General features: G+C 39.3%; 1 protein-coding gene across 1 annotated transcript in view; it reads right to left on the bottom strand.

Moving 5' to 3' along the window:
- Nucleotides 1-13,450, bottom strand: part of ERC2 (ELKS/RAB6-interacting/CAST family member 2) — a gene marked incomplete at both ends in the record, with an annotated part of 833,862 nt that overhangs the window by 433,341 nt on the left and 387,071 nt on the right. The window contains one exon of the mRNA XM_082663222.1: nucleotides 2,423-2,560. Within this exon, the coding sequence (XP_082519348.1) occupies nucleotides 2,423-2,560 (138 nt within the window). The remainder of the gene's footprint in view (nucleotides 1-2,422; nucleotides 2,561-13,450) is intronic.

Consider the following 13,450-nt stretch of genomic DNA (forward strand, 5'->3'; position numbering starts at 1 on the left):
CACAATGACCTAGGGAGGTTGCCAAAGTACAGACTTCGAGGCACTACTCAAGGTTCTGTTTCAGTAGATATACATGGGGCCTAATAATTATATTTTCAACAGACTCCTCCTGGTGATTCTGAAGTAGAGGTCAGAGAAGTCTTCTTTAAGATTCACTGACTTGTGGAACCAGTGGGCTATTTAATCTAATTCTCCCATCCTACAAATGGGAAATTTGAGGCCCTGGGAGAGAGAGTTATTTGTCAAGGTCACCCAGTTAGTGGCAGAGCTAAGACTGAGCACACTATACACACTCTGCACAGTATGAGTCCTACAGAAGTGCCCAGAGAATGAATGAACTAACTTAACTAGAATGAAATGGGCTAGAAATCATTTTAGAAATCGGTAAACATCAGGATGACCTATTTGCCTAATAGATTTTGTTCATTCTTTTAATCAAAGTAATCCTTTTAAATGTCAGTCAGAACAAAACCCTCCAAATGGCTTCCTATCCCCTTTGGAGTGAAAGTCAAAATTTTTCATCCTTCTCACAGGGGCTTCAAGGGATACTCTTCCCCCCTCCCCCTCCCCCTCTGCACTTGCTCTCCCCTCTAGTACGTTCTCCCTCCAGAAGTGCTCGTGGCTCATCCCTCACTTTCCCTTCTCAGTAAGACCCTCTACCTGGCCATTTCACCCCAGCACTCCCTGTACCCTCTTCTTGCTTTCTTCTATGGAAATTATTACCCTCTCAAGTCCCATGTGTTTTACTTACTTAATTATTGTCTGTGTCTCCTCAGTTCCATTAGAATCTAACCTCCACAAGAGCTAGGATTTTCACCCATTCTCTTCTCTACTGGACCCCCAGTCCCCACAGCAGTGCCTGTCATATGGTGGCAACTCACTCAATCAACACCCACTGAGCACTCCCCCATGCAGGTACTGTGCTAGGCACTGGGGGAAGGTAAGCTAACACACAAATAACACATGTATACGGGTATGTTGCTCAGGCTTGGAGTCCAGCAGAGAAGACCAATTAATCACATTAAAACAGATAAATGAACAATTAAGATTGTGACAAGAGCTCTGGGAAATTCACGGTGTTCATGAGAACATAAGAGAGGATTTTACCTAGGAGGCTTCCCTGAGAAAATGACTGATAATAATAATAACAGCTATAATTTATTATGCCTGTTATTCTCAACACTTTCCATATATTAATGCATCTTCTCCTCAACATATTCCACTAAAGTAGGTACTATTATTATCCTCTTTTACAAATGATAAAACTGAGAAAGCGAGGGGTTAAGTAACTTGCCCAAAGTAGTAAGTGTCAGACCTAGGATTTGAACCCAAGCAGTCTGACTCCCATGTCCACATTCTTGACTACTGTGCAATACAGCTTCTCAGGAAGCTGAGCTCTCTGAAGAAGAGAAATTAAGTCTGCAGAGAGTAAAGAACGTTCTAGGCTCAGTAATAGCATGTGCAAAGTGTCTGAGGCAGGAGGGAACAATGGTGCACTTAAAAACCTAGAAGGCCGCGGCTTCCCTGGTGACACAGTGGTTGAGAATCCGCCTGCCAATGCAAGGGGCATGGGTTCAAGCCCTAGTCCGGGAAGATCCCACATGCTGCAGAGCAACTAAGCCCGTGCGCCACAGCTACTGAGCCTGCGCTCTAGAGCCTGCAAGCCACAACTACCGAGCCCACATGCCCCAACTACTGAAGCCCGCACACCTAGAGCCCATGCTCTGCAAGAAGAAAAGCCACCGCAATGAGAAGCCTGAGCACCGCAGCAAAGAGTAGCCCCAGCTCGCCACAACTAGAGAAAGCCCGCGTGCAGCAACGAAGACCCAATACAGCCAAAAATAAAAATAAATAAATTAAAAAAGAAATCTAGAAGGCCAGTATGCCTAGAGCACAAAGAATGAAGGAAGAGAGATGGGGGATGAGGCTGGAAAAGGAGGAAGGAAGGAAAGATGGGAGGAAGGGAGGGAGGGAGGGAGGGAGGGAGGAAGGGAGGGAGAGGGGGGAGGGAAGAAGAGGGGAGAAGAGGGGAGAGGAGGGGAGGGGAGGGGAGGGGAGGGGAGTGAGGCAGGCAGAGAAGTGGCTGGTCAGGTAAGAGCCAAAGCAGATGAAGGGTCGGACCCTATGGGTGAGGTTAAAGATTTCAGTCTTTATCATCCTAAAAACAATGACAAGGTAGTGAAGGTTTTTAATCAGGGCCAAGGGTGATGTGACCAGGTATGCATTTCAAAAAGACACCCTTGGCTTCAGCGTGCCAAGTCTACTGCGAAGAGCGAGCACGGGAGTGGGAGGCCCAGCTGGGACTAGGCTTAGTGCGGGTGCATGGAGAAAAACAAGCTCACTGAAATGCATTTGGATCGTTTCCTCCCAACCACATTTCCCTAAATCCTGATACCCCCGCTAATTTTTTGTCCAAGCTTACCTTCTCTGACAAAGCCTCCTCAAGCGTCGCCAGTGCAGTATCCGTATTACTGGAATCAGTCTGCAAGGACTTCACTCTGTCTTTCAGATTGGTCAGTTGCTTGTCTTTATCCTTAAGTTGTTCTTGCAAGTTTTCAATCTGAAAGTAAAGATCACCATATTTAATGCACATTTTATTACATATTCAGTGCCAAGGTCCCTGAAGTGGACCTATCTAAAAAGAAAAATTAAAAAGGACCCAAGATTATGGAAATTGTCAGTATTATGAAGTTACACTTTGACTCAGAATCAAGGCCATTTTGAAGAGACCTTCTTTCTTCCATGTAATTCAACTTCGTGTTTAAATGGCAATACAGACGAGCAGAATATCTCCCTCCCTGCAAATGCAAGCCCCTCAGACATGTAAGCACTCTTATTTCTATCTATTTCTACCTCTTTCACCAGCCCTTTAAGTCTCAAGTCCATAAACCTAATCTTGGTGCAGTGAATCAGAGAAACACATATTCAGGATTACTTTATTCAGTGAACAGACACGTACTGGGTGCTCATTCTGCACTGAGCACCATATCAGTATAAGGCAGAACCTATGTAGTCATTCACTCACTCCTTTATTCAGTATTAAACTTTGTGATACGCCAAATGTTGTCAAGTGGCTGTTTCAAGTAACCACATGAAAAGCCAAGTAGGTTATCACCAGTAGACTGTTAATGGGAAGAACCTGTGATATAAATCAAATGTAACAAGTACTAAACACTCCATCTGGCAAATAAGTCATGTGTTGGCAACCAACCAGCCACTTTTATCCACTATCTGCAGCCTGAAATAAACACACCAAATAGCCGATTATAACGCCTGCCCAGGAGCAACAGCAAGGACCTTCTCTTGGGCATTGCGTACATTATCATTCATGTTTTTATTCTCTGCTTTCAAACCATGTATTTCTTATCTAAGGATTAAAAAAAAGTCCCACTGTACAAACAATTTATTCATATTAAGGGTTTTAAATTGACAAGGAAAAAAAGCAGTACAACTCTAAGATAAGTCCATTCAAAATATTTGTATTCTGCACCCAGGCTTTCTCAGGAAATCATTCCAAATGCATGTTTCACAATGTGTGACTCAAACAAATTTGGAGATGACTCGATTCACGTAGCATGAATCTGGAATGGCAATACAAATAATGACAAGAGTAGAAGCAATAATGAGAAGGAGGAGGGTTGACAGTGGAGGTGGCAGCAGTAGCAGCATCAAAATAGCTCTGAACGCAAAGATGCTGACCCTCAATCTGAGGACAGAGGACGTGGCTAATTTTTCCAATGATTAAAATCGACGTGGCCTAATGGAGACGGACATTTCCTCCTTCCATTCTTGTCACCTTCCTTTGCGCCTTCCTTCTTTCTTTTATTTTTCCCTTTCTCCTCCCCCTTCCTTCTTCTCCTTCCTTTTTTTGCCAATGTATTTTTTAATAAGACATGTTTTCTGCCTTGAGACAGACATCCTGGTTTGGGGAAATAATTAACCTTCTCCTTCATCAAAATGCATTGTATTCCTATTCAGCTCCCACTGTAAGAATTCAGTGTCCCTCCATGCAAAACACAGGAACTCAAAAGGTATAATCATCTGCACTCAGAACAAAGGCTCCCTCCATTCCAGACAAGTGTTCATGGGGTTACACAATACAATAAGCAAATATATGAGTGAGCAAAAATATGGATGGTTACATATCAGAATGTAGTCATTATACAGAAGAAGCCAGCAGCTGAGAGGACTGACTCTTGAGAGAGTGTGTGTTATTATTTTGAGTACACTCACACCCACATTTGTGTACACACGTGTGCAAATCCATGGTGGCTCCAAGCAAACTGATTAAGTTCCCCGTGTTCACCCTGGGAGACAGGGCCCTGGACAGAAGAAAGGGGACTTTCTCTCAGGGCATCAGCCCTGGTGTAGTGGCATCACTGATTTCAAGGGACTTCGGGCGCTGCAAATAGAGGCTAAAGAAGACTGCTGTGAGACTCCCTGGGGCCTCCTCAGTTACTGGGGAGATTAAGGATGTTGAGGGTCAGTGGTCCAAGGAATACTCAGGTAGGCGATAAGAGCTGGAGAACTGTGGGCTGGTGAGACACAGGAGTGACATAGCTATTATCTCACATCTAAGAACACAGAAGAGCCAATTATACCACAGACAAGATTGAAAAACAGAGCTGGAACTGGAGACATTTACAGAGGTAGGGATACACCACTTTAAAAACGTTGCACAAAGATCACCAAGAATGATTGTTAATAAAGACAAGGTACAGACCAGGGTGGGGAATATATAGCCTCTTGTGTAAATAAAAAATAAGCCTATAAATAGATACATATACACAGCTATTAATATAAAATTTTTTTCTGGAGAAAAAATTCACAAGAAATTTTAATAGTGTTTAACTTTGGGGGAAAGGGTCTAGGGTACAAAACTGTGGAAGAGGCCTTCTGTTTCTCCTTTTTGAACATTTCTGTAGTTCTCTGCTTGAATTTTCTAACCATGTGGGTTTTATTCATTTTTAATGCCAACCAAGATTATCTGGTTGGTAAAATTATGGGTAATTTTTAGTTTATATTTGTATATAAAAATTTAAACCATTATGCAAGTATTTAAAATCATGTTTGCATACAATTGATAACTAAGTAGAAATCGGAGAATGAGAAGGAAAAAGAGTAGAATGTAAAATCATATGATATTTCTTTGTAAAAAGAGAAAATTCTAGCATAGAACAACAACAAAATATATATATGGAACTCACTAAAGTATTATTTGGCAGTGGTATGAATGATGATTTTACTTTTCTTCTTTATACTTTACTGCATCTGCCAGCTTGTTCTCCTTGAACATAACAGACAGAATAAAAGATATTTAAGACCGACTACAAAATATAAGAATGGTTCTTTAAATGTGTTTTGAACAGTAAGTTTGTGCTTTTTAAAAGGACTCATTGTAAGAGGAAATATTCCTTTCTTACTCCAAGGAGGACTCAATTCTTAAAATTTTAAATTTAGGAGACTGGGGCAAATGTAAAATTCTGTATCTTTTAAAAAATTATTTTGCAGCTTTCTAATGTTTGTAAATTATTAACAACATTTACAAGAAAAAAAGCAGAAACTTTTCTTCAAAGGGTGAGGTTGTACTAGGTTGAAATAGCAGGCAATGAAAAATAAGCAAATTGAAAACCTGGGTTTAGGATTGGGGATGGAAAATGAGGATTTTGTGAGAAATTCCACATGCTGCAAAAAACTGAATCCACCTAAGCAACATAGTCAACTCACTGGTCACTGTGACTTGACAAAATAAGAGACGGGCCTGAGCAGAAGAGGGCTAGAGATGGACCTGAGCACAGGGCTGTCCTTGCCTTTGAACTAAGCTGCCTTTTCATCACAGCTAAGGAGACTCAGAAGGAGCCAGTTTTGCTGAAGTGGTACCTGCACCTCTCAGAGCAGACCACTGGAGAGGGGGCAGGGGGCAGGGAAAGCTCAGGCCCTGGAGGTCATCAGGCTGCCCTAATCCTAATGGCTTCAGACTGACTTCTGAAGCTCCAGGCCTGCCCAGCCTGAGAAGGGGCAATGCCCAGAGGAAGCTGTTTAGTGAGTTTTCACACAAATGCAGCCCTCAGTGGGAGAGCTGTCACTGACTGAACAGCAGCAGACTCCTTTACTCCACATCTGCTCCCCTCCCATCTGGTCTCCAAAACTGCAGCACAAGTATCCTTCCTATAATGCAGATCTGACTGAATGACTTCCTTTCTTAGAACTCTTCAACTGTTCCCCCATTGCCTCCAGATAAAGCCCAAACTCCCTGACATCATACATGAGGCCCTTCACAGGAAGGCTCACCTGGTCCTCCACTATCCCCAGCCTCACCCCAGCCTTGCCAAACCACTCCTGCTATCTCCCAGGACCAGGCTTTCTCATAGCCTCTCCATCTTTGCCTATTTGTTTCTTCTGCTTGGGAGATTCTTCTCATCCCAATTTTTTACCCTAGTCCTACTCAAATATTTAGATATCAACATATTCCTCACTTCCTCCAGGAAGCCTTCTCTGTCCACAACACCCACTCTGGCCCAGGCTAAGTCTCCTACTTTTCACACACTTTTAAAATCACCTCTTTACTTGTCTCTTTACAATGTGGCTGTGAGTTCCATTAAGACAAGAATTCTGTCATACTCACTGTTGTATTTCTGGCCATAGCAACCAACTGTGTTGGCCATATCACATATTCACTTATTAAATGAATGAAAGAACAATGGAAGGAACCCTAAAGAGAGTGTCTTGTATGAAAGGAAGAGACCAGAGCATCTGATAGCTGAGTCCCTTCAGTTCTTAGATCCTACGAAGAAGAAAAAGCATGGAGAAGCTCCATATGTAGCCAGAGCACCTAAAACATGCTGAAGCATCTTTACGCTTTCAAATATTACCCAAAGGTATCTTTTTGTCTGTTTTCTTTATAGAGTTCTGAAATTTAGTTACTTAAAAAAAATTTTTCTTTTCTCCATATCATATATCTCTGTAGTTTCTGTTATCCAAATCTAGGGTATCAGTCAAACCTTTCAGCTGAATCAACAAAAACAACGCAGTCTGGTTTAAGCAGAAAAGGAGGAGGATTCACAAACCACCAGCAATACTGGAGAACCAGGGTTGGGGAAGATAACTCAGAACAATGCCCAAAGTTTTGATGCGACTGGTCTAGTGCAGACACTGTTGCCCCAGCTGCAGAATACCAGAAACTGAGATTTATAGCACAAACCCAGCTGCCATGGACCACTGAACACCACCGCTAGCCCTGTAGCTGTGCAGCACGATGGCCTCCACCTTACAGACTCTGCAGCAGAGAACGCGTCACATTCTCAACATTCCAGCAACTCTGGGGCAGCTACATCTAATGAGCAGAGCCAGGGTCGGGTACACAGCCCAGCTGCAAAGGAGCAGTGTTGACATTTTCACCTTCCATCAGGAAAGGTCCTTCATAAGATCAGAAGAGAGTTCAAAATATGGGTAGCCAAAAAATAAAAGAAAGAAAGAAAGAAAAAGAACCCATATCTACACACCTAGGGAGAGCATGGGTTGTTAGCTCCCGAACCTGGAAACTGGACCATCCTGAAACAATTTCTCTCAACGGTCTCTCTCTCTCAAGTTCCTAACGCCTATAAAGCTAAGATTTGACTTAGACACTTGTCCAAATGTGGTCCATGCAACTCTTTGTTGCCAGTCTATAAGATAACTACGAAAATCGAGAGTGCCTACGTATCACACCAATATTCAAGAACAAGACTGATGGACTTGTCACCGTGAGCAGTGTATAGACAAATTGAGATGTTTCTGAACACGAGTCACATGTGGCCAGAACTGCACAATGATCATACACAGTAGGACCACATATTGTTCCATGACAAATTAGATATTTTAAAAAAGAAACAGCTTGGGAAGCATGAATTTACAGGCCTGCAAATTTCACATAATGCTTCAGAAATACCTTTTCTTTTTTTTATTGTGGTAAAACACATAAAGAATTTGCCATCTAACCCATTTTTAAGTGTATACTTCAGTAGCAGTGTAGTATTTAATACCTTCATAATGTTGTACAACCAACACCGTCAAGCACCTCTAAAACTCCATCTTATAAAACTGAAACTACCCATTAAATGATAACTTTCCATTCCCCCTACCCCCAGCCTCTGGCAACCACCATTCTACTTTCTGCATCTACAATTCTGAGTACTCTGAGTGCCTGATATAAGTAGAATCATACAGTGGTTTTTGTGTAATTGGCTTATTTCACTTAGAATAATGTCCTCCAGGTTCATCCAGAGCATACATCAGGATTTCCTTCCTTTTTTAATACTGAATAACATTCCATTGTATGTATATACCACAGTTTGCTTATCCATTCATCTGCTGATGGATACATAGGTTGATTATACATTTTAGCTATTGTGAAAAATGCTGCTATGAACATGAGTGTACAAATACCTCTTTGAGACCCTGTTTTCAATTCTTTTGGTTATATGCCCAGAAGCAGAGTTGCTGGATCATATGGTTGTTCTACTTTCAATTTTTTGAGGAACCACCATACTGTTTTCCACAGTGGCTGTACCACTTTACATTCCCACCTACAGTATATAAGGGTTTCAATTTTCCCACATCCTGTCCACCATTTACTATTTTCTGGTTTGTTTGTTTTTGATAGTTGCCATCCTAACAGGTGTGAGATAGTATCTAATTGTAGTTTTGATTTGTATTTCCCCAGTGATTAATGATGTTGTATGATCTTTTAATGTGCTTACTGGCCATCTGTATTTCTTTAAAATGTCTCTCCAAGTCCTTTGCCAATTTTTAAATCAAGTTGTTTGATTTTTGTTGTTGAGTTTCAGAATTTCTCTCTTTATTCTGCATATTATTTCCTTATCAGATATATAATTTACAAGTATTTTCTCCCATTCTATGGGTTGCCTTTTCACTCCACTGATATTGTCTTTGGATGCACAATTTTTCAATTTTTTCATGAAATCCAATTTGTTTATTTTTTCTTTCATTGCCCGTGCCTTTGGTGTTATAATCAAGACATCACTGCCAAACCAATGTTGTGATGCTTTTGATCCATATTTTCTTCTAAGAGTTTTAGGTCTTACATGTAGTCTTTGATCCATTTTGAGTTAATTTTTGTATATGGCGTCAGGTAAAAGTCCAACTTCATTCTTTTGCATATGGATATCCAGTTTTTTCCCAGTACCATTTGTTGAAAAGATTCCTTTCCCCACTGAATGGTCCTGGCACCCCTGTCAAAAATCATGACCCTATATGTGAGGGTTTACTTCTGGATTCTCCATTCATGGTTTGTGTTTATGCCAGTACTACACTGTTTTGCATATAATAACTTTGCAGTAAGTTTTGAAATCAGAAAGTGTGATTTCTTCCAGCTTCATTCTTCATTTTCAAGACTGTTTTGGCTATTCAGGGTCCTTTGAGATTCCATATGAATTTTTTTTTTAACATCTTTATTGGAGTATAACTTCTTTACAATGGTGTGTTAGTTTCTGCTTTATAACAAAGTGAATCATCTATACATATATATATATCCCCATATCTCCTCCCTCTCGCATCTCCCACCCACCCGCCCTATCCCACCCCTCTAGGTGGTCACAAAGCACCGAGCTGATCTCCCTGTGCTATGCGGCTGCTTCCCACTAGCTATCTATTTTACGTTTGGTAGTGTATATATGTCCATGCCACTCTCTCACTTTGTTCCAGCTTACCCTTCCCCCTCCCTGTGTCCTCAAGTCCATTCTCTATGTCTGAGTCTTTATTCCTGTCCTGCCCTTAGGTTCTTCAGAATCTTATTTGTTTTTTAGATTCCACATATATGTGTTAGCAAAGGGTATTTGTTTTTCTCTTTCTGACTTACGTCACTCTGTATGACAGGCTCTAGGTCCATCCACCTCACTACAAATAACTCAATTTCGTTTCTTTTTATGGCTGAGTAATATTCCATTGTATGTATGTGCCACATCTCCTTTATCCATTCATCTGTCGAAGGACACTTAGGTTGCTTCCATGTCCTGGCTATTGTAAATAGAGCTGCAATGAATATTGTGGTACATGACTCTTCTTGAATTATGGTTTGCTCAGGGTATATGCCCAGTAGTGGAATTGCTGGGTCGTATGGTAGTTCTATTTGTAGTTTTTGAAGGAACCTCCATACTGTTCTCCACAGTGGCTGTATCAATTTACATTCCTACCAACCGTGCAAGAGGGTTCCCTTTTCTCCACACCCTCTCCAGCATTTATCGTTTGTAGATTTTTGGATGATGGCCATTCTGACCCATGTGAGGTGATACCTCATTGTTTTGATTTGCATTTCTCTAATGATTAGTGATGTTGAGCATCCCTTCATGTGTTTATTGGCAATCTGTATATCTTCTTTGGAGAAATGTCTACTTAGGTCTTCTGTCCATTTTTGGATTGGGTTTTTTTTGGATATTGAGCTCCATGAGCTGCTTGTAAATTTTGTAGATTAATCCTTTGTCAGTTGCTTCATTTGCAAATATTTTCTCCCATTCTGAGGGCTGTCTTTTCATCTTGTTTATTGTTTCCTTTGCTGTGTAAAAGCTTCTAAGTTTCATTAGGTCCTATTTGTTTATTTTTGTTTTTATTTCCATTCATCTAGGAGGTGGGTCAAAAAGGATCTTGCTGTGATTTATGTCATCTAATGTTCTGCCTATGTTTTCCTCTAAGAGTTTTATAGTGTCTGGCCTTACATTTAAGTCTTTAATCCATTTGAAGTTTATTTTTGTGTATGGTGTTAGGGAGTGTTCTAATTTCATTCTTTTACATGTAGCTGTCCAGTTTTCCCAGCACCACTTACTGAAGAGGCTGTCTTTTCTCCATTGTATATTCTTGCCTCCTTTTTCAAAGATAAGGTGACCATATACTATAGAAATTATCCCTGAAAGTATGGTCATTTGGCATTGGCTTTTTTTCACGCAGTATGATTCTTTGGAGATCCAGCCAAGTTGTAATGTTTACCAATAATCTATTCTTTTTATTGCTAACTAGTATTCCATGGTATGGATACATCAGCTTGGTTAACCATTCACCTAATCTAAGGATGTTGGATTTTTTTCCAGTTTTTAGCTACTACAAATAGGCAACTACAAACATTCATGCACTAGTTTTTTCCATGAACATAAGTTTTCTTTTCACTGGGATAAATGCTGCCCGAGTACAACTGCTGGGTCTTATGAGAGCTGTAATTTAGCTGTACAAGAAACTGCCAAACTGTTTTCCAGAGTGGCGGCACCACTTATACTTGCTTTCACAGAACAGAAAGGCCAATGTATTACCCTTTCTTTCTATAGTTCATGCCTTTAATATCAATTCTATGAACTTGTTACCTAGCCCTACATTCTGAAGATTTTATCCTATAGTTTTTCTCACAAATTTATAGTTTTATGTTTTACATTTAAGTCCACGATCTACTTTGAGTTAATTTTGCATAAGGTGTGAGATTTAGGTTAATGTTCATTTTTATTGTCTATGGATGTTCAATTGATCCAGCAACATTTGTTTAAAAAAAGGCTATCCTTCCTTCACTGAAATGTTTTTGCATCTTTGCAAAATATCAGTTAAGCATATTTGTGTGGGTGTATTTCTGGGTTCTCTGTTCTGTTCCACTGATTTATGTCTCTGTCTCTCCAATAATACAACACTCTCTTGATTACTGTACTTACATTGTAAGAGTTAATGCCAGTAAAGTGGTATTTCCTACCTTATTCTTTTTTTCAAAGAATGCTTTAGTTAATCTAGGGCTTGTGTCTTTCCGAAAATTTTTTATAATAAGCTTGTCTACTTCAATAAAAACCCTTGATGGAAATTTGATAGAAATTTCATTAAACCTACAGCTCAGTTTTGGGAGAACTGACACCTTTACTATGTTGAGTCTTTCAAACCATGAATACAGTGCATACCTCCTTTGTTTAGGTCTTCTTTGATTTTTTTCATTAACATTTTGTTAATTTCAGCATGCAGAACCTGTACATGTTTTGGTAAGTTCACATCTAAGTATTTCAGTTTCTTTGGAGTTATTATAAACGGTATTATGCTTCTAATTTTAGCTTCCACATATTCATTGTTAGCTTATACAAATGTAGTTAATATCTGTGTGTTCAGTTAAGTCTCAGGATACAGGACAACACACATGAGAGACAGTGGTCTGTAGTTTTGTCCTGGAGGGTTTTTCTTTGCTTTTTTTTTTTTTTTTTTAATATTATTTTTCTGTTTTTGGGTGTCAAGGTAATACTGGCCTTATAAGTTAGCTGGAAAATATTCCCACATCCCTTTTTCAGCAAGAGATTAAGTAATATTAGTGTTAATTCTTTAACTATTTGGTAAAAATCTCCAGTGAAACTATCTGGGCCTGGAAATTTCTTTTTCAAGAGCTTTTAAATTACAAATTCAACTTATTTAGTTGTTATAAGATTATTCATGTTATCCATTTCATCTTGGTTGAGTCTGGTAGTCTGCAGTTTTTGAGGAATTGGACCATTTCCTCTAAGCTATCAAATTTATGAGTATGAAGTTGTAATATTCCTCTCTCAACTTTTTAATGACTACAGAATCTATAATGGTGTCTTGTTTCATTTCTGATATTGTTGATTGGTACCTTCTCTGTTTTATCTTTTTATCAATTTTATTGATTTTTTTCCAAAGAAGCAGCTTTTAATTTTATTGATTTTCTCTATTCTTTCTGTGTTTTCAATTTTATCTATTTCTGCTCTGTATTTATTATTTCCTTACTTATACTTGTTTTGGGTTTATTTTGTTCTTCTTTTACTGGTTTACTGAGGTAGGAACTTTGAATATTCATTTGCTACCCTTCCTCTTTTCTGATGTAAGTATTTAACGCTATAAATTTCCCTCTCAGCACTGCTTTAGCTGCATTCCACAAATTCTGATATGTTGTAGTTCCATATATGTATATGTATATTTCAGTTATATGTATATTTTTTCTTTGAGACTTCACTTTTGAAGCATGGATTATTATCTATTTAGCATCTGTGAACTATAAATTATTTGTAGATTCTCTTCTCTATTACTGAATTCTAGTTTGATTCCAGTATTGTCATAGAGCATACTCTATGAATTAAATTCTTTTAACTATGTTGAGGTTTGTTTTACCACTCTGCATATGGTCTATCTTGGTGAATGTTACATGCATACTTGAAAGTAATGTATAATCTGCAGTTGTTGGGTGGAGTGTACTATATATGTCAAATAGCTCTTGTTAGTTGATAGCTGTTCAGTTCTTCTATATCTTTGCTAATTCCTGTATTTAGTTCTATCAATTGTTGATAGTGGGGTGCTGAAGTCCCCAACTATTATTGTGAATTTGTCTACTTCTCCTTTCACTTCTATCTGGTTTTAGTTCATATATTTTGAAGCTCTTTTAGCTGGTGCATACACATTTAGATTTGCTGTCTTCTTGGTGGATTACATCTTT

Source organism: Grampus griseus (assembly GCF_964374135.1).
Source record: "Grampus griseus genome assembly, chromosome: 10".
Taxonomy (NCBI): Eukaryota; Metazoa; Chordata; class Mammalia; order Artiodactyla; family Delphinidae; genus Grampus; species Grampus griseus.